This window comes from Anser anser (genome assembly GCF_964211835.1).
Source record: "Anser anser genome assembly, chromosome: 24".
Taxonomy (NCBI): domain Eukaryota; kingdom Metazoa; phylum Chordata; class Aves; order Anseriformes; family Anatidae; genus Anser; species Anser anser.
Genome location: NC_139745.1, coordinates 572,630 through 591,716, shown reverse-complemented (window position 1 = coordinate 591,716; position 19,087 = coordinate 572,630). Strand labels below are relative to the sequence as shown.

The following is a 19,087-nucleotide window of genomic DNA, read 5'->3' as shown; positions in this document are numbered from 1 at the left end:
TGAATTCTTTCATGAAAATTTGGATTCAGACAACTCAAAAATATTTTGATGAAAATTGTGTCTTTAAGGAAACTGTAAGGCACAATATCCTATCTTGTAAGCATTTAACCAGATCTGAAATGTTGCTATGAGGTCACCTGGATTAATTTAGAACTGTGACAGAAAAGTAGAAAGCTATAGCAGAAGAACAGTAAATATTCTGCTGAAAATACCAAAGGGTTGATCAGAAAAGCTTCTTGCATGATGAGTATGTGCCACTGCTCCAGAAAAAGTTTTCTCCTTATGGCAGTCAATGAGCCTTGACAGCAAACATCAAGCAGAAAACGTGGTTTAGCCTGAGATCAGTGAGTAACTGTGAGATTATGAAAGAGAAAGTGCCCATCTTTTTCATCGTGTCCCCAAGAAAAACTGAAATACTAGTCAAGAAAACATTGCACTTCCAGAAAACATTGACCATTTCTGCCCAGAGTTTCACTGATCTGTACTGTCTGGATGTTTGTACCAGGCTCTCCTCCATCTCAAAGTGTGTATATGCACTTACAACATATCCAACAACATGCTGGAGAAAAGGGGCACCAAGAAAAGAGGCCATCTGATTCAGGACGTGTACGGAATTCCTGAGGCTACATGTCTTCTGAGAGGTCATAACCTGAACTAGACTTAAACTATCAGAAGAATTCCTGAGTAAGCTACAGCAGGTCACCCAACAGCAGCACAAATTCATGCTATCATTTCACCTGAGTTTCTCTCCATTCCTGCCATAAAGCCACCTAGTCTTTAAACCTTTCTCAAATGATCTCCTGACAAAAGCCCTTTAAAGAACTTCCACAGAACTAATAATGTATGTGCTGTGAGCCTTCTATGCCTTTTTTTGTTTGTTTCTGGATTAACAAGTGTTCTCTAATCTGTTCTATCAGTTTAAGTAGTCTCTGCCGAAAACACTATGGCTACAGAAATCTAGAATTCAGAATATGAGAGAAATAAATGACTATACCTACACAAACGCAGTCAGTTCTACAACAGTATTTCGCAGTGCAATCATGTTAACTACCACTTACCTATCCACAAGAAAGAGTAATTGATTTTTCCCATTTCAGCCACCTGACCTGACAGGAAGTAATACAATTTAACAGAAATAGCCTGGAATTCACAGCACTGGCAAACCATGTTCTGCCCTAATTTACCAGGCAACTGTTTACAAGTTAGTGGTGCTTTCTGCTTCCATTTGTCTTCCCTACAGGAAAACAGGTGGAGGACCTCCTGCAGCAGGTGGCTGAGCTGCAGGAGTCAGTGACAAGGCTGCACAGTATCAGGGAGGTTGATGAGGAACTCAAAAGCTGCCTCCTAGTACAGACTGCAGGGGACCAACAGCCTATGGCCAAACAGCCCGAAACTCCGTCATCGGCTCTCACAGAAAGGAGGGGGGCAAATAACTCCAAAGAGTGGGAACTCGTAACCACAATGACCAGCAGGAGGGAGAGGCTTCCCCTAAAGCCTGAGATGCCCCTACAGAACCACTACACCCCTCTGCAGGCTGTAAAGGAAAGACTCATTGAAGGGAAGGCTGAGCTGAGTAAGGAAGCCCACTCTGCTCCTCATGTAATAATTAGTCTACTAAGAAAAGGTGACAGGTGATACTAGTAGGAGACTCTTCTGAGAGGTACAGAGATGCCCATCTGCCAACCCCATCCACTCTTGAGGGAAGTCTGCTGCTTACCAGGGGCTTGTATCAGGGATGTCACCAAGAGACTGTTACGCCTCATGAAGCCTAAGGACTATTATCTGCTGCTGCTGTTTCACATGGACACCAGTGATGCAGCCAGGAGCAGTCTGAGGAGTGTCAAGAAAGATTACAGAGCCCTAGGAGCAGCAGTAAAGGACTCAGAAGCACAGGTCAAAGAGGTAGGGAAAGATTGAAAGAGCCAGTCAGATCTGGCAAATCAAGATGGTTGCAGGACTGGTGCCACAGACAGGGGTTCCAGCTACTTACACCATGGGACTCCCTTTGAGAAACCTGGTCTGCTGGGGTTCACCTATCAGAGATGGGGAAGAGCATGTTCTGTCATAGGCTTGCCAGGCTGGTGAAAAGGGCTTTAAACTAGGGTTGCCGGGGGAAGGGAACCTCAATCCATCCTGCTCCTCACAGTCTCATGTGCACATAGTCCTAGTGCGTGTACCATGGGAAATAAACAAGAGAAGTTAAGAGATATACACATGCCTGCAGGCCTCTGACCTCATTGGCACTACAGAGATGTGGTGGGATGGCTCCTATGACTGGAGTGTTAAGATAGAAGGATACAGGCTCTTTAGAAAGAACAGGCAGGGGAGGTGAGGAGGGGGCATCACCCTCTCTGTCACTGAGCAGCTGGAGTGCCTGGAGCTCTGCCTGGAGATGGATGAGGAACTGCCAGAGAGTTTATGGGTCAGGATAAGAGGCAGAAGAGGGACAGGTGACATTGTAGTGGGGATCTGCTACCCCCCTGATCAGGAAGATCAAGTAGATGAGGCCCTCTATAGACGGATAGAAGCAACCTCACATTTACAAGCCCTGGTTCTCATGGGTGACTTCAGCCACACCGGTATCTGTTGGAAAGACAACACCGCACGGCAGGGCACAGTCAATCCAGGAGGTTCCTGAAATACACTGATAGCAACTTCCTTATCTAAATGATAGAAGAGCCAATGAAGAGAGGTGCTATGCTGGATCTCATTCTCACCGAGGGGCTGGGGGGAAATGTGAAACTCAGGGACAGCCCTGGCTGCAGTCATCATGAAATGGTGCAGTTCTAGATTCAGAAGATGGTGAGGAGGGAGCAGAGCAGGCTTGCCACCTTTGACTTTGGAAGAGCCTCCTTAACAGGCCAAAGTCTGCTGGTTGGCAGAGTCTCTTGGGAGGCAGTCCTGAAGTGCAAAGAAGTCTAAGATGGCTGGACACTCTTCAAGTAAGTAAACCTAAAGACATCAGAGCAGGCCATCCCCGCATGCCAAAAAGTGAGTTGGCATAGAAGACCCATAGTCCTGGATAAACAGGGAGCTCAGGAAGAAAAAGAGGGTTTATGACCTTTACAAGAAGGAGTGTGCCACTAGGAGGACAATAACGATGTTGTGAGGGTATGCAGGGAAAAAATTATAGAAGGGCCAAAGCCCAACTGGATCTCAATCTGGTTATTACTGTCAAAGACAAAAACTGTTTTTATAAATAGATAAACAAATAAAGAAGGACTAAGGAGAATCTTCATCTTTTATTGGATGTGGGGGGAAACAATGACAAGAGATGAGGAAAAGGCCGAGATACTTAATGCCTTCTTTGCCTCAGCCTTTAGCAACAAGACCAGTTGTTTCCTAGGTACTAAGACCAGTGAGCTGGTAGATAAGGACAGGGAGCAGAATGAAACCCTCATAATCCACAAGGAAATGGTTGGAGACCTGCTACTCCACTTAGATGTACGCAAGCCTATGGGGCTAGATGGGATCTACCTGAGGGTAGTGAGGGAAGTGGCAGAAGTGCTCACCAAGCCACTTTCCATCATTTATCAGCAGAGCCCTTGCTATCAGGGGAGGTCCCAGTTGACTGGCAGCTAGCAAGTGTGATGCCCATCTACAAGAAGGGCCAGAAGGAGGCGCTGGGGAGCTACAGGCCTGTCAGTCTCAACTCCGTGCCAGGGAAGCTCATGGAGAAGATTATCTTGAGGACCATCATGCAACACTTACAGGACAACCAGGCAATCAGGCCCAGTCAGCATGGGTTTATCAAAGGCATGTTCTGAATCTGATCTCCTTCTACAACAAGGTGAAGCACTCAGTAGGCAAGGGAAAGGCTGCTCTCTAGACTTCAGTAAGGCTTTTGACACCATTTCCCGCAGCATTCTCCTGAAGAAGCTGGCTGCTCAATGCTTGGACAGGGTATATTCTTCATTGGGTTAAAAACTGGCTGGGTGGCTAGGCCTGAAGAGTCATCGTGAATGGAGTTAAGGAGGTGAATGGAGGTCAGTCACTAGTGGTGACCCCAGGGTTCAGTATTGGGGCCGGTTGTCTTCAATAACTTCATCAATGATCTGGACAAGGGGATCAAGTGCACCCTCGATAAGTTTGCAGACGACACCAAGTTAGAAGCGAGTGTTTGAGGGTAGGTAGGCCCTGCACAGGGATCTGGATAGGCTAGACCAATGGGCCCAGGCCAACTGTATGAGGTTCAATGAGGCCAAGTGCTGGGTCCTGCATTTCACGCACTTATTCAATGTTACTGGCTGGGGGAAGAGTGGCTGGAAAGCTGCCAGTTGGAAAGGGACCTGGGGCTATTGGTGAAGAGACAGCTGAGTATGAGCCAGTAGCGTGCTCATGTAGCCAAGAAGGCCAACAGCATCCCGTCTAGTATCAGGAATAGCGTGTACAGCAGGACTAAGGAAGTGATTGTCCCCCTGTATTCAGCCCTGGTGAGGCCACGTCTCAAGTACTGCATTCAGCTCTGTGGCCCCCAGCCCAAGGAGAACATGGAGCTATTAGAATGAGACCAGAGGAAGGTGACAAAGATGATCAAGAGGCTGGAGCACCTCTCACATGAAAACAGGCTGAGGGAGTTGGGGTTGTTCAACCTGGAGAAGAGGAGGCTCCAGGGAGACCTTACAGCAGCCTTCCAGTACCTAAAAGGAGGCCTACAGCAAAGCAGGGGGGCTGCGACGACGACTCCATCAAAGAGTGTAATGATAGAACTAGGAGTAATGGCTTTAAATGAAAAGAGAGCAGATTTGGACTACACATCAGAAAGAAGTTCTTTACTATAAGGGTAGTGAGGCACTGGAACAGGTTGCCCAGGGAAGTTGTGGATGACCCATCCCTGGATGTGTTCAAGGCCAGGTTGGACGGGGCTTTGAGCAACCTGGTCTAGCAGAAGCTGTCCCTGCCCACAGCAGGGGGGTTGGAATTGTATGATCTTTAAGGTCCTTTCAAACAAAAACTATCCTGTGATTCTGTGAAGTATTACCTTCTCATCATATCCATATGTGAACACTAACAACATCTTAAGAACTGCTCTTTTCTAGATCTGAAACCATACAAATAAGACACTGGCAAAAGTAGAAATGCATCAGAGCTACCTTTGTACAGGTTCCAAAACAGGAAAAGTTCTCCTCTGCTTGCGGTGGTGCTACCAACATGACCAAACAAATTTACACTTGGATCCCAGAAGACACGGTCAAAACACAACACAACCTATAAACAAAGAATCAAAAGACTTATGAGCTCAGGGAAAAAAATAAAAATAAAGACAATTACATCAACTGATTTGCATCACTAGAAATGTCAAGGAAGGAAAATCTGGAGAATATATACTGCATATGCTTAATACATAAAAACGTACACCTTTACCACGTTTCATAAGTTAATAACCTGTTTAGCAAGCTACAACATATGTACCACGTCAACCTACTTGCAAATTTTAACTGCTTACAAATTATATAGGATACAGAGAAGTCCTTTACAGTTCTTCCAATAATTTTCAGCATCAAAGTCTAGCAAACAGGAGTGGAAGATACATCCTTCCCTCTCATCCATCCTTCCTCTCATACACCATAAACATTTCTGCTGCATGCCCTGGTCTGCCCGCAGTTCCCTCAATGACCAAGTGACCTTGTTGAGGTTGCCAAATCCCATACGCTGCACTGCAGAAGTTTTCCACTCAGGAAGAGGTGGCACAAACTGTACTGCTGGAGGCTGCTGTTTCAATACTCCCAAGGGAAGAGTGCATAGCACAGCATCACATTTATAAATGAAAGTCTGGCTAGTAGATCGGGTATTTACAGCTATCACTTCACAGCCTGGAAAAAGGAGAGAAAGTCATTTAATAGGCTGGGTAGTAAAAGGCCTTATAAAGGCCTCAACATAGAATTTTAAAAATTTTTTAAGAACTACCATAAAAATAAATCCAGATCACAAAACACTTAGGTTACAGAGACAGCATTACACAAGCTTTACGTAGCTTCTAGGCAACTAAATCTTACTGGCCACATCGCTGAATACCAAAAAGCAGAATTTACAATGCATCCAAGGATGGCCACACTAGGCTAAAGGTTAATCTAGGCTAATAAATGAGATTTAAATATATGCGTAACTAAATAGCAAGTAGAGAACGAGCCTATCACTGAGTTACTCTCCCAGCTGACAGTTTCTTGAGCCCAGTGTTCTGAAGAACAATGAAAAGGTGTATTCCTTCCATTCATCTGAGTCCATCTTATATTTAGTTATACTCCTAATACCAGAGCCTGTGGTACCTTAAGCAGTCCAAGACCTCTTAGCCCAAAATCTTCAATCCCAACGAAGTGAACCTATGTATCAGTAAATCCAGCTAAAAAGGATGGATTCAAAGCAGCCACAGAAACAAGCAAAAAATATTAAAGATTTATTAATCCCTAGAAGCTTCCTACACAATTAAATGCAACAAGAAATGTGGCTTTTTCCAACCTAAAATACAATAGAAAGGTTTTATAAGATCAAACCAGAAGCACTGAATTTCTATGATTATACTTCCTCAGAGCGGCTTTCAAGAGGTGGTTTCACGTACCTGAAGCTGTATAGCGAACCTGTCGAACCGCTGTGTTTAATTTAATATCCAACCCTTCTGCTAAGGCTACAGGCACACAGGAATATCCATTCCTCACAGTCAAGTGACTGCCTGTGAATTCAAAGTCATCATCCTGAAACAAAGATGCATAAAAGCATGCATTTATAACAAAATCACATCACTCAATAGACAATCAGCAACTCTGAATAGTAGCAAAATGTTTTCAATTAAAACTTTCAAATGGTAAGTCTGATGAATTTGAAAACTTATTTTAGTAGTCAAGTAATAAGTACAGAAGCTTTCAGGAGACAGCATTATTATAGAATGTTTCAGCACTAATAAAAAGCTTCCTGGAATTTTATCAGCAAATAACAGCCATGTAAGAGAACAGTATCTGCATAAAAGCAGATACCACTCAAGAGTTTAGAACCATTAACGCAGAGGAACTTCCATGAGAGTGAAATAAATACAGCATAAGTTTTTAGTATATCACTGAACAAATATATTAATTAGCTACCTGGTCCCAGTGCTTCAGTGAAAGTGTAGAGAGGGGTGTAGCATTAGCAAATTCTAGGTTTGCAAAATGCCAGTCAAGTATTTGCCTGTCTCTTGAAGACAGATAGACATCACTGGAAAAAAAAAAAATACAAAAGACATTTAGTTTGCCAGAGCAGAATGCAAATGCACTGTTTTTGAAAACTTGTTTCAGTCCCTTCTTAGAAGAGAAATTTTTAAAAAATGACAAAAAACAGCAAAATCACATTTTCAAAGAAGGACTCATATATAACACGCTAAATGAAGCTACAAACATAACTTCAGAAATAAAGACTGTTAAATAAATCACGTCTTAAGTAGCATAAATACAGAAGACTAAAAAAGTAGTATAGTCATACAGAACAACGTGCATCCTTATAATCTGCCACAGTATGCCAAAATAAGCAGAGTAGGTATGCTATCATTGACAGGGATTTCAAATCTGAAAGGCTTCTTGAGATCAGACACTGGTTACAGCAAGGATTACTGCTGTAATACATCCTAAGAACCACCCTCTTTTGGCCTGAGTCACGTGTACAGACTGGGCAATGAGATGCTGGAGAACAACCCTGCAGAGAGTGATCTGGGGGTTGTGGCTGACAGCCAGCTGAACATGAGCCAGCAGCGTGCCCTGGCAGCCAGGAGGGCCAACCATATCCTGGGGTGCATCAAGCACAGCATTGCTAGTTGGGAAGCAATTGTCCCGCTCTACTCTGCACTGGTGCAGCCCCACCTCGAGTACTGTGTGCAGTTCTGGGCACCACGGTACAAAAAGGATGTGAAACTGTTGGAGAGTATCCAGAGGAGGGCTACTAAGATGGTGAAGAGCCTAGAGGGGAAGACTTATGAGAAGCAGCTGAGATCACTTGGCCTGTTTAACCTGGAAAATAGGAGTCTGAGGGGAGACCTCACCATGGTCTACAGGGGATTGGAGGGGCAGGCGCCAATATATTCTCTTTAGTGACCAGTGATAGGACCCAAGGGAATGGTGTCAAGCTGCAACAGGGGAGGTTCAGGCTGGGTATCAGGAAAAGATTATTCACTGAGAGGGTTGTCATGCACTGAAACAGGCTCCCCAGGCACCTAGCCTGTTGGAGTTTAAGCATTTGGACTGTGCTCTTAGTCATATGGTCTGAATTTTTGGGTAGACCTGTGTGGTGCCAGGAGCTGGACTCGATGATCCTTGTAGGTCCCTTCCAACTCAAGATATTCTATGATTCTGACTTCTACAACCAAGAAAGACAAGTTCTAAAACTGAGGGAACTCATACTTCATGTTTGTGCGAGGTACCATAATTAAAAGAAAAACATGACTTTTTTTTAATATACTGTGAAATAAAACAAACAAAAAACCTTCCAGCTTTCGTAAGTATTCGTTTTTATAGCTCATATCTTTACCTTGGTGGATTGGCTTCAAGTTCTTGTAGCTTCTCCTCCAGCTTTCCTTGTGTTTCTGACAATTCATCATACTCCTAAATAGGATTAAAAGCTAACATTAAAATCAGTTCATATTCAAAAGGACTTAGAGACATCATGTAGCATCAAACCGGATTAATTATAAGAGACGTAAGTGGAAGACTGATGGGCTTCAGTGGAATCCAAATCAAGTCCTTTATTTTTTCAACATTTAATCCACCTATTTTGCCCTTCTGCTGTTCACGTATGCAGAAACTTACGTTGCACTGCAGAAAAAAGTAGTGTTTAAATTCCTGAAATTTTAGCATGCTCACATCTGAAGAACATGAAGATCCATAATAGTTCCAGAATTTTCAGTGTTCTTACAGTACTGCGAGCTCTTTCGTACTACACAATATTATTTCTATTCTTATTTCTCTATTAAAAAACTATAGTTAATATTAAATGTAGAGTTTTCCAAGGCAGATGTAACCTTACAAAAAGCAAAGACATGATCTAGTTAAATTTTCCTCCAGAATTCCATCAAACAAACAAACCTACAATAGAATTGTATAAAATCATTTTCTTTCTGCATTGGGATTACATGCCAAGGTTTTGGTTGCAAGGGGCTGCAGGGGTGGCCTCTGTGAGAAGTTTCACAAGGTGCTGCATGTTAAAGAGACAGTCCAGCCAGCTCCAAAAGGGACCTGCCACTGGCCACAGCTGAGCCACTGAGAGACACGGGCTGTGTCTCAGAGAGAATATTTACATGAGGACATAATTGCTGCACAACAGCATCTGGAAAAGAAGAATGAGAAGTGGAAAGAAACAGACCTGCAGACACCATGGTCAGTGAAGGAGGGCAGAAGGTGCTCCAGGTGCCACAGCAGAAATTTCCCTGCAGCCTGTGGAGAGGACCATGGTGGAGCAGGTTGTCCACCTGCAACCCAATGGAGCAGACTACCAGGCCAGATCTGCAGCCCATGGAGAGGAGTCCAGGCAGAGCTGGGGAAGAAGTGGAGTGCAGGGAATGTGTTTTTACTTCTCACTGCCCTACTCTTATCAATTAGCAATGAATTCATCTTCCCTGACACTGTTTTACTCATCACAGCAACTGCTGAGCAATCTCCCTATCTTAATCTCATCCATCATATTTGAGAAGTCATGGCAGTCTGGTGAAGTTCCCACTGACTGGAAGAGGGGAACCATAACCCCCATTTTTTAAAAAGGGACAAAAGGAAGAGACCTGCAGAACTACAGGCCAGTCTCACTGCTGTGCCTGACAAGATCTTGGGACAGATCATCCTGGAAACTATGCTCAGGCACATGGAAACGAAGGAGGTGGTTGGTGACAGCCAACGTGGCTTCACTAAGGGCAGATCATGCCTGACAAATCTGGTAGCCTTCTATGATGGGGTTACAGCCTTGGTGGATAGGGGAAGATCACCTGACATCATCTACCTGGACATATGTAAAACATTTGACACCTGTCCTGCACAACACACTCGTCTCCAAATTGGAGAGATGTGCATTTGATGGATGGACCAATCAGTGGGTAAGGAATCAGCTGGATGGTCACACTCATGGAGATGCGGTCAATGGCTCAGTGTCCAAGTGGAGATAAGTAACAAGTGATACTCCCCAGGGGGGTCAGTACCAGGACCGGTGATGTTTAACATCTTTGTTGGTGACATGGACAGTGAAACTGAGTACACCCTCAGCAAGATTGCTGATGACACCAAGCTGTGTTGTGCAGTTGACATGCTGGAGGGAAGGGATGCCATCAGAGGGGCCTGGACAGGCCTGAGAGGTTGGCCGGTGCAAACCTCATGAAGTTCAACAAGGCCAAGTGCAAGGTCCTGCATCTGCATAAGGGCAACCTTAACCATAAAACCAGGCTGGGCAGACAATGGATTGAGAGCAGTCCTGATGAAAAGGACCTGGGGGTGTTGGTGGACAAAGAAGCTCAACATGAGCCAGACGTGTGCTTGCAGCCCAGAAAGCCAACCGTATCCTGGGCTGCAACAAAAGAAGCGTGGCCAGTAGGGTAAGGGAGGGGATTCTTCCCCTCTGCTCTCATGAGACCCCACTTGGAGTACTGCATTCAGCTTTGGGGCCCCCAGCACAAGAAGGACATGGAGCTATTAGAATGAGTCCATAGGAGGACCACATAGATGATTAGAAGGCTGGAGCACCTGGCTTGTTATCATTTCTGAACATCTACGTGGAACATCCAACAGCCAAATCCAAAACATTTCAGCTACTGCATGGATAAGGTTTTGTTTCCTGCATCAGAACATTTCTTCAAAATACATATAAAAATAATTACAGCCAATGGTTACAGTTTTTTTTTTGTATTAAAATTCCTTGAGTTGGATTTGGCTTCACCCTTTTGATAATAAAAAGGAAGAAACAAAAGAAGCAATCTTACTGGAATAAGATTTTTTTATTTGCTCCCTACTTTGAACACATTCGTTCTCTTAAGAGCCTTTTTGCCAGGGTCATTTTGCACATCCCAGAACTAAAGAAAAATGTTTTCCTAAAAACAAAAAGAAGGGGAAGGCTAAAAGAAGCATAAAAAGAACTTGCTTCCAGTTTCTTGTGGTGTTTTTAATCTACTTGTTATGCTATACAATCTCAACATCCAACTATAAAATTGACTTTCCTCAGCTAAATTTTTAAATCTTATCTCCCTTTGTTAGCTAAGAGGAGAAAGAACAAACTACACTCAGCCTAAAACAAGCATTTAAGAAGCATGATGAATGGCTGACTTACAAGCCTAGAACTTTTCATTCATATGTGGAGAAGATATGAATCCTATTTTAAAATATTTGCATTGTATAAGTCATTTAACGACAGCAAAGAAAAGGTCAAGAAACTCCATCCTAGATTTATGTAGTCTTACTAGCCATGGTGTATGGCCACACAATCTAGATACGTTACTCCACACAGACTTGAAGTACCAAAATGCAGTAGTAAGCTTTGCTGGTGATAGCGAGATGAAAGAATAGCTAACCAGTACTTAGCGAATGAAGGATGAGTATATTTAATGAGATTCACTAATTAAAGTATACTTTCTCAGAACAGGACAGGGTGCTATTTACTCTGTTACTTTTCACGTAGCTGACACGCTACTCAACACTAAGAAAGCATGAAACTGAGCAAGGGGCGGGGGGGAATGATGTACTTATTTGTAATTAAAAGTATGTTTTGACAATACACACATTGTATGCATACTGATCGGGATTACAGATGAAGTACAAACTAGTGCTACCTTACTTTGTTTTAAAAAATGAGCTCTCTTTCCAGATTATAAAACCAATACTTTCCTCACTTTTTTTTTTAAATCATGAAAGAACTGCAAAGGAATGTAGAAGTCTTCTCTCAATTTCACTGCATAAGAACCTAGATCCCCACTTATTCAGGGCCTAGCCAGAAGGGAAAACAAAAACACACATTCCAATCTTGTACAACAACAGACTTACTAGTACTTTTCTGTATTGACATGGGTGGGCCAGGGACAGAAGGGGGAGGTCTTTACTAAAAGCCCAGTAAATACCTGAATTTTCTTTCCCATTGAAGCCATTTTGACTTTTCAGTGCATCATGTGACATTGATAAATGCTCTGGATTGTATTACCAGTTGAAAAAGATCTGCTATACTCTTCTAGCTGACAAGAAATAGACTTGAAAAGAAATATCCACAAGACTATAGAATAGCCCAAACACATTTGGGCTCCAAGTAAAGGTTTTTAATTTTCTAATGAAGTAGCAGCTGAAAAAAGATCTTTGATTCCATCTGACCTAGGTTAACAGAGTGTCTTTACCATAGAAAGAAGGGTTTCTAGGGCTTCCTTTTAAGGCACACACACACTTGGCTTGTCAAGATACAGCTGTGTAAAGTCTTTGGATAGAGAGAAGACTTTTACTCAGGAAACCACCTTTTTCATCTTAGAGAAAGAGCATCTCTCTTCAAATACAGATTTTATTTCCAGACTATTGTGGGACCAAATAGTACTTACAATCAAGTCTGACCTAAAACTTAGCCTTCAACATGTTAAATGCTCTCTGATGTGATCCAGCATCAGTGGATACATAAACCTGAGCCTTCAAAATGTTAATACTCTCCACCAAGAACACAAAGGACAGGTAACTAAGATATTAAATACAGCTTTATTATCAGTATTATAACCCAGAGTTATGCCCTATTACATTCTCTGAGAGTGCTGTATCTGAGTGAGCATTTATATCGGATAATGTTAGTTGGTTGCTGAAGTCTTCAGAGACCACTGACTTAAATGTTCAGACAACATTAAATTAGGAGGAGCTGTTGACTCCCTTGAGGGTAGAGAGCTCTTGCAGAGAGATTTTGACAAGTTAGAGGGCTAGGCAATCACTAACCTCATGAATTTTAACACGAGCAAGTGCTGATTTTCCACCTGGGAAGGGGCAACCCCTGGCTATACGTGCAGACTTGGGGACAAGAGGCTGGAGAGCAGCCCTGCAGAAAGGAATCTGAGGGTTCTGCTTGATGGCAAGTGAAATCTGAGTCAGCAGCATGCCCTGGCAGCCAAAAGGGCCAACTGTATCCTGGGGAGCACCAGGCACAGCATTGCTAGGAGGTCAAGAGAAGGGATTGTCCTGCTCTGCTCTGTTGTGGCCTCACCTTGAGTACTGTGTGCAGTTTTGGACAGAGCATCCAAAGGAGGGCTACCAAGATGAAGGGTCTAGAGGGCAAGATGTATGAGGAGTGGATGAAATCACTTGATTTGCTCAGCATAGAGGAGAGGAGACTGAGGGCAGATCTCAACGCAGCCTGTGGTTCCCTCACAAGGGGAAGTGGAGAGCCAGGTGCTGATCTCTTCTCTCTGGTGACCAGCAATAGGACTCAAGGGAACGAATGGCATGGAGCTGTGACAGGGGACGTTCAGGCTGGTTATTAGGAAATAGGAAAATGTTCTTTACTGAGAGGGTGGTTGGGCACTAACACTGGCTCCCCAGGGAGTGGTCACAGCACCAAGACTGTCAGAGTTCAAGAAGTATTTGGACAATGCTCTCTGACATATGGTTTGATTCCTGCGTGATTCTGCGTGGAGCCAAGAGTTGGACTCAGTGATCCTTGTGGGTCCCTTCCAACTCAGGATATTCTATGACTCTGATTCTATGATTAAATGTCGCATGTACATCGTCCTTTACCTTGCAAAGCGCAGTCAGATCTCTGTGTTTACTTTTCACAAGGAACTCTGCTGTAATATCCCGAGGTGGCTTCACTTCTGATGCTTCCTTATACTGCTGATGGAGTTCTTTAATCTTCTCTTTTAAATTCACCATCTTTTTAAGGTGCAGTAGGAAAAGGGAAAAAGAAAATAAGGAGAGTAGGTAGATTTCATATGAGTTACTGTGTAAAATGGATATTCATCTCAAAGTATGCCATTATACCAGAGATTTCCAGATGTTACCTATATGCAATTCTACCTCCACAAAGCCAACATAGATACAACCAGCTTCAAAATAACATGCTTAAACCCAACATCACTGACTTCTAACAAAACACCTTGCAAATGAAAAATAAGATCAGCTGTCCTCAGACATCTTTCATTTGAGAAACTTCCGTGGAGAAGATCCTACCTACTACAACCAAAAACATTCTAAGCAGGACTCCAGAGATGGCCTAAACAGTGTTTCTACACTACAAATCACAGATTTGATTATCCTCTCCTCCAAGCATTTAACTTTCAAAGTGTTTTCACAGTTATTCCCAATGGTGAGCAAAGGAAACATTATAAAATACTATTCCCCCTGCCTCCCCTCCAAGAGCCTTAGTCATTATCAACATCTCTAATGGAAGCTATGACACAACACTGATCATGTCTGTCTCCTCCCTTTCTTTTCCCAGATTGACATTTTACAGTCTTCTGCTCAAACACATGCTCCACTTCACATATGGGGACAAAATCCTCTCAAACAAAGAGAAAACTACTGAACTTTTACATTAGCTCTCTACTTAAACGAATTCCTTTAGAAGATTTTTTTGCAGTACTTATTGCCCTTTTATGTAAAAAGTTAGGTACTTTCCCTAATTATTTCTGAAAGGGAAGAGAAAAAGTTTTGAAGGTTAGAAATGCAGCGTGAATTTAAAAAGTTTTTGGTGCTCCTTTGTCATAACAGTGCTTCCTGGCAGGCCTTAAATGAACAGATATTTTTAAGAACAGCATTAATAGCATCTGTTTTTTATTGTTCAGGTTTGTTTTGGAACATTTTGCCACCGTTAGAGGAAGGTAGAGCTAGCTTCCTGTTCTAATCATCATCACTGAACAAAACCTGACCTTGTTAAGAAGATCTTTCAATTCCTCCTGTGTTTTCACAATTTTTTTCCAGTGTTCAATCTGCTCATCCTTCACATGTTTCTCCTGCAATCTATAATAGGCAAAAAGTGAGAGTCAGCTCAGTATAAAATCCTAGCAGTATTAAGAAAGCTCATTATTATAAACTCATTGGTGTAATGCGTACAAGCATATAGGATATTTTAAGTAAATACTAGTACAGGAACTTGAAAATTCATAAAAATTTCTGTAAATAACTGATACTTGACTGGCTAAAACACAAGCCTTAAGTCGCCTGATGTTATTAAAAAACATATTATAAATGCCATAACCTTTCAGTTGGAGTATCACAGAATCACAGAATTGTAGGGGTTGGAAGGGACCTCAAGAGATCATTGGGTCCACCCCCCCACCAAAGCAGGGGCTCCCTAGAGCAGGTTGCCCAGGTAGGCATCCAGACAGGCCTTGAATATCTCCAGAGGAGGAGATTCCACAACCTCCCTGGGCAGCCTGTTCCAGTGCTCCGTCAGCCTCACTGTGAAGAAGTTCTTCCACATGTTGGTGCGGAACTTCCTGTGCTTCATTTTTTGCCCATTGCCCCTTGTCCTGTAACCACAAAGCACTGAAAAGAGGTTGGCCAAATCCCTCCGTTTCCCACACTTCAGATATTTGTAAACATTAATAAGATCCCCTCTCAGTCTTCTCTTCTCAAGGCTGAACAGACCCAGGTCTCAGTCTTTCCTCACAGGGAAGAGGCTCCAGGCCTAGTAAGTAGGTAGTAAGTACACCAATGCACATTAAGTCAATTATCTACTATCAGTTACTGTAGCAGTGACTGTCAGGAAGCTTTCTAACAAAAATGTTTGCTACTTTAAACAAGAAACATGTAAACAAGAACCTAGAAGCAGCCAAACAGCTAGTAGCGTCACAGTTATTTCATATTTCTTTTGGATAATCCTCTGTAAAATAGGAAATTCTACTGTGAAGAACAAAGTCACTTACTGTATGACAACCTCCAGAGCCTGACCTAGGGAGACAGGCTTATTATTGAGAACATTAAAATCCAGCTGATGACTGAGATAGGAGGTGGCTTCCAACAGACGATTGAATTCTTGCTCCACCATTTCATCTTTCTCTTTTGGAACCTAGAAGTCAAAGAAGAAAGTTTGTTTGTGATAACCTATTCACAAGTAAGGAGAGAAAATATAGGTCACAAAAGCTCTCAGCCTGTCTCAGACAGGACACTGGAGTAGCAGAGAACATTTTAACAGAAACCACAGCAATAATATATTACTTTCTCTAGTGCAGTCTAAATTCACACCACCTCATACCTAAAATTCAAAACGTTACCATTCCTCAAATCAGAGGAATGAGCAAGGCTGGGTGCAGATACATTTTTTCTGGGCACCACTGTACGAACATATGACTTGTCCTTAACTAGGGTGAACCTTCAAGAATGTAACAAAAAAGTGGCTCAGACCGGCACTTATAAAAATAAATTTAATCCCCTTAGCTCTCTCAGATGGTCAGACACTGATGTCTGTACAACATAAAAGCACTTTGCCAGGATGTCTGACCAAAGAGCTACAAGAAGAGCTGGCAAATGATGACCATAACCAACTTCTGTTCTATAATGAAATCAAACCAATGTATGGACACACAAAGATTTTCTTATTGGAAGGTGAGTTCAGCAACAGTCCCTTTCATAACATCCTTACTGGATAAAGAGGTATAGGGCAACTCTCCTGAAAAGAAACTGAAACTTAAAATTAGAGCCCCAGTTTCAAGAAACTGATGGTAATTGTGACGATCATTTAAAGCTCCATCTTCCAAGTTCAAGCTTAAGTATCTATTTTAACAACACATGCCATCTGTGAGGAATGAGGAATCACTGCCCAAGCATGCAGAGATAGCATGACAAAAAACAGAAATGAGCCAGTCAAAACTGAGATGTTAAGCAAAAGAGCTCAGACATAGCAGCAGCAAAAACAAGAAAGTATCAAGGATTACAAAGACCTACTGCTGAACCTAGTAGGAATCTTGTGGTAATGGACATGGAGAAGACTAAAGTATTCACTTTCTCTGTCTCAGTCATCATGGGTAAAGTTCTGCTCCCAGGCCTTCAAAGTCTCTCTTCCTAGCAGCAGAGTGTGTGAAGGGAGATCAATAGCAGGGAAAAAACAAATTAGGGACAACTTAGGCGAGCCAGATGTATACAAGATCATGGAGCCAGACATTACAGAGGACAGAAATAAAGCTAATTAAGATTGTGAATCCCAGTTCAAGAATGCTATTTCTGAACTGTTGCATGCATTCAACCAGCTGGCAGTGATTAGTTATTTCTTTATAATTCAAGAGATAAGTAGAACAGCCAGAATGGACTTATTTCAGGGAAAAACAGTAGCAGCAACAACAAAAGTGCAGAAACAGCCAACAAATGCAGGAGCTTGTGCAGAACAGGGCCCACATTTGAATACATATCTCTGTGGCAGTTTCAGATATGGTGGTAACATGGTGCAGACCCTTCCACCCACAAGTGTTAGAGGAGCTATGCCTGATAGGGTGAAGACTTCATCACAGACAGAGCTTCAGATGGCAGATGCAGCCCTCCAGGTCCCTGAGTGCAGGGAATGCCTGGGGCCTCTCTCTGAGGCAAGGAAAGATAGTCCTGTCCCGCAGAAGATGTGCCATTTTGGTGAAGCTACGCTGTCAAGCAGAAAGATTAACCAGAGGAAGAAAGCAGGCTGCACAGTATTCAGGGAAAAAGAAATATAAGTAAACAGGATCTTCTCTGTTACTGTTTGAAAAGCCTGTGACCCCAACTGCATGAAAGACCCTGACAGTGTTGTGCCCATTGTTCAAGTAAGCATAAACTTTGAAGACGAAGGATGGAAACTGGTGATTTTTGGCACCAAATGGAAGACACCTGTGCCACCTAAGGGCTTAGAAGTACAAAACAGGTTCACCACCACCAACACTGAGAAGCCAAATGTGCCTACAAACAATGAAACTGGTCCACCCAACTCTAAGCCACATGGGGCCATCAGATATAAACAGTGAGTCATCACAATGTGAGACAGAGGCACCCAGTAGTTAATCCTGGAAACCATTTCCAGGCACACAAAGAACAAGAAAGATACCAGGAGTAATCAAACATGGATCCACCAAAGGGGGGTCATGCCTGACCAACTTGATAAACTTCTACAATGAAATGACTAACCTGATAGATGAAAGGAAAGCAGAGATTAGTCTCTACCCGCACTTCAGGTCTCCTATAATATCCTCATAGACAAGCTGTTGATCCATGGCATGGACGGGCAGACATGGATGTGAGTTAAAACCTGGCTGAATGGCTAGGCCTAGAGTGTTGTGATCAGTGGCTCAAAGTCTAGTTGTAGGCCAGTAACTAGTGGGTCCAGTTATGTTCAATTGTCATTAATGACAGGGCAGAGCATACACACCTTCAGCAAGTTTGCAGATGATACAAAACTGAGAAGAGTGGCTGATACACCGTAGAGTCATGCTGCCATCCAGAAGGTCCTTGACAGGCTGGAAAAATGGGCTAATAGGAACCTCACAAAGTTCAACAAGGAGAAGTACAAAGTCCTGCACTTGGGGATGAACAACCCCAGGTACAAGGACATGCTTGGAGCTGCTGAGCAGGAAAGCAGCTTAACAGAAAAGAACATAGGGGTTCCTGGTGAACACCAATTTGAACATGAGCCAGCAATAGAAAGAAGGCTATCTGTATATAACAACCTGGGCTGCACTAGCCAAAGCATTGCTAGCAGGTCAAGGGAAGTTAAGCCATATTTATTCAGCACTGCTGAGGCCTCACCTGGAGGTAGTATTTCCTGTTCTGGACCTCCCAGTACAAGACAGACATGGAGATACTGGACAGAGGCCAGTGAATGGCTACAAAGATGATTAAGGGACTAGAGAATCTATCCTAGGGCTACAAAGATGCTGAAGGGCCTAGAGGGGAAGACGTATGAGGAGCGGCTGAGGTCACTTGGCCTGTTCAGCTTGGAAAAGAGGAGGCTGAGGGGAGACCTCATCGCAGTCTACAGCTTCCTCACGAGGGGGAGTGGAGGGGCAGGTGCCGATCTGTTCTCTCTGGTGACCAGCAATAGAACCTGAGGGAATGAAGTCAAGCTGTGACAGTGTAGTTTCAGTTTGCATATCAGGAAAAGGCACTTCACCCAGAGGGTGGTCGCGCAATTGAACAGGCTCCCCAGGGTGGTAGTCACAGCACCAAGACTGTCAGTTTCAGAAGCATTT

The 19,087-nt window shown here is 43.1% G+C and overlaps 1 protein-coding gene across 2 annotated transcripts in view; it reads right to left on the bottom strand.

Annotated features, from left to right (window-relative positions):
• KDM1A (lysine demethylase 1A) overlaps nucleotides 1-19,087 on the bottom strand; it is a 54,468-nt gene that overhangs the window by 11,515 nt on the left and 23,866 nt on the right. For both annotated transcript variants that reach the window (XM_083810165.1, XM_083810166.1), the window contains 8 exons: nucleotides 15,809-15,951; nucleotides 14,810-14,900; nucleotides 13,680-13,814; nucleotides 8,488-8,561; nucleotides 7,074-7,185; nucleotides 6,557-6,689; nucleotides 5,626-5,813; nucleotides 5,094-5,208 (listed from right to left, as the gene is read on the bottom strand). In XM_083810165.1, the coding sequence (XP_083666291.1) occupies nucleotides 5,094-5,208; nucleotides 5,626-5,813; nucleotides 6,557-6,689; nucleotides 7,074-7,185; nucleotides 8,488-8,561; nucleotides 13,680-13,814; nucleotides 14,810-14,900; nucleotides 15,809-15,951 (991 nt within the window). The remainder of the gene's footprint in view (nucleotides 1-5,093; nucleotides 5,209-5,625; nucleotides 5,814-6,556; nucleotides 6,690-7,073; nucleotides 7,186-8,487; nucleotides 8,562-13,679; nucleotides 13,815-14,809; nucleotides 14,901-15,808; nucleotides 15,952-19,087) is intronic.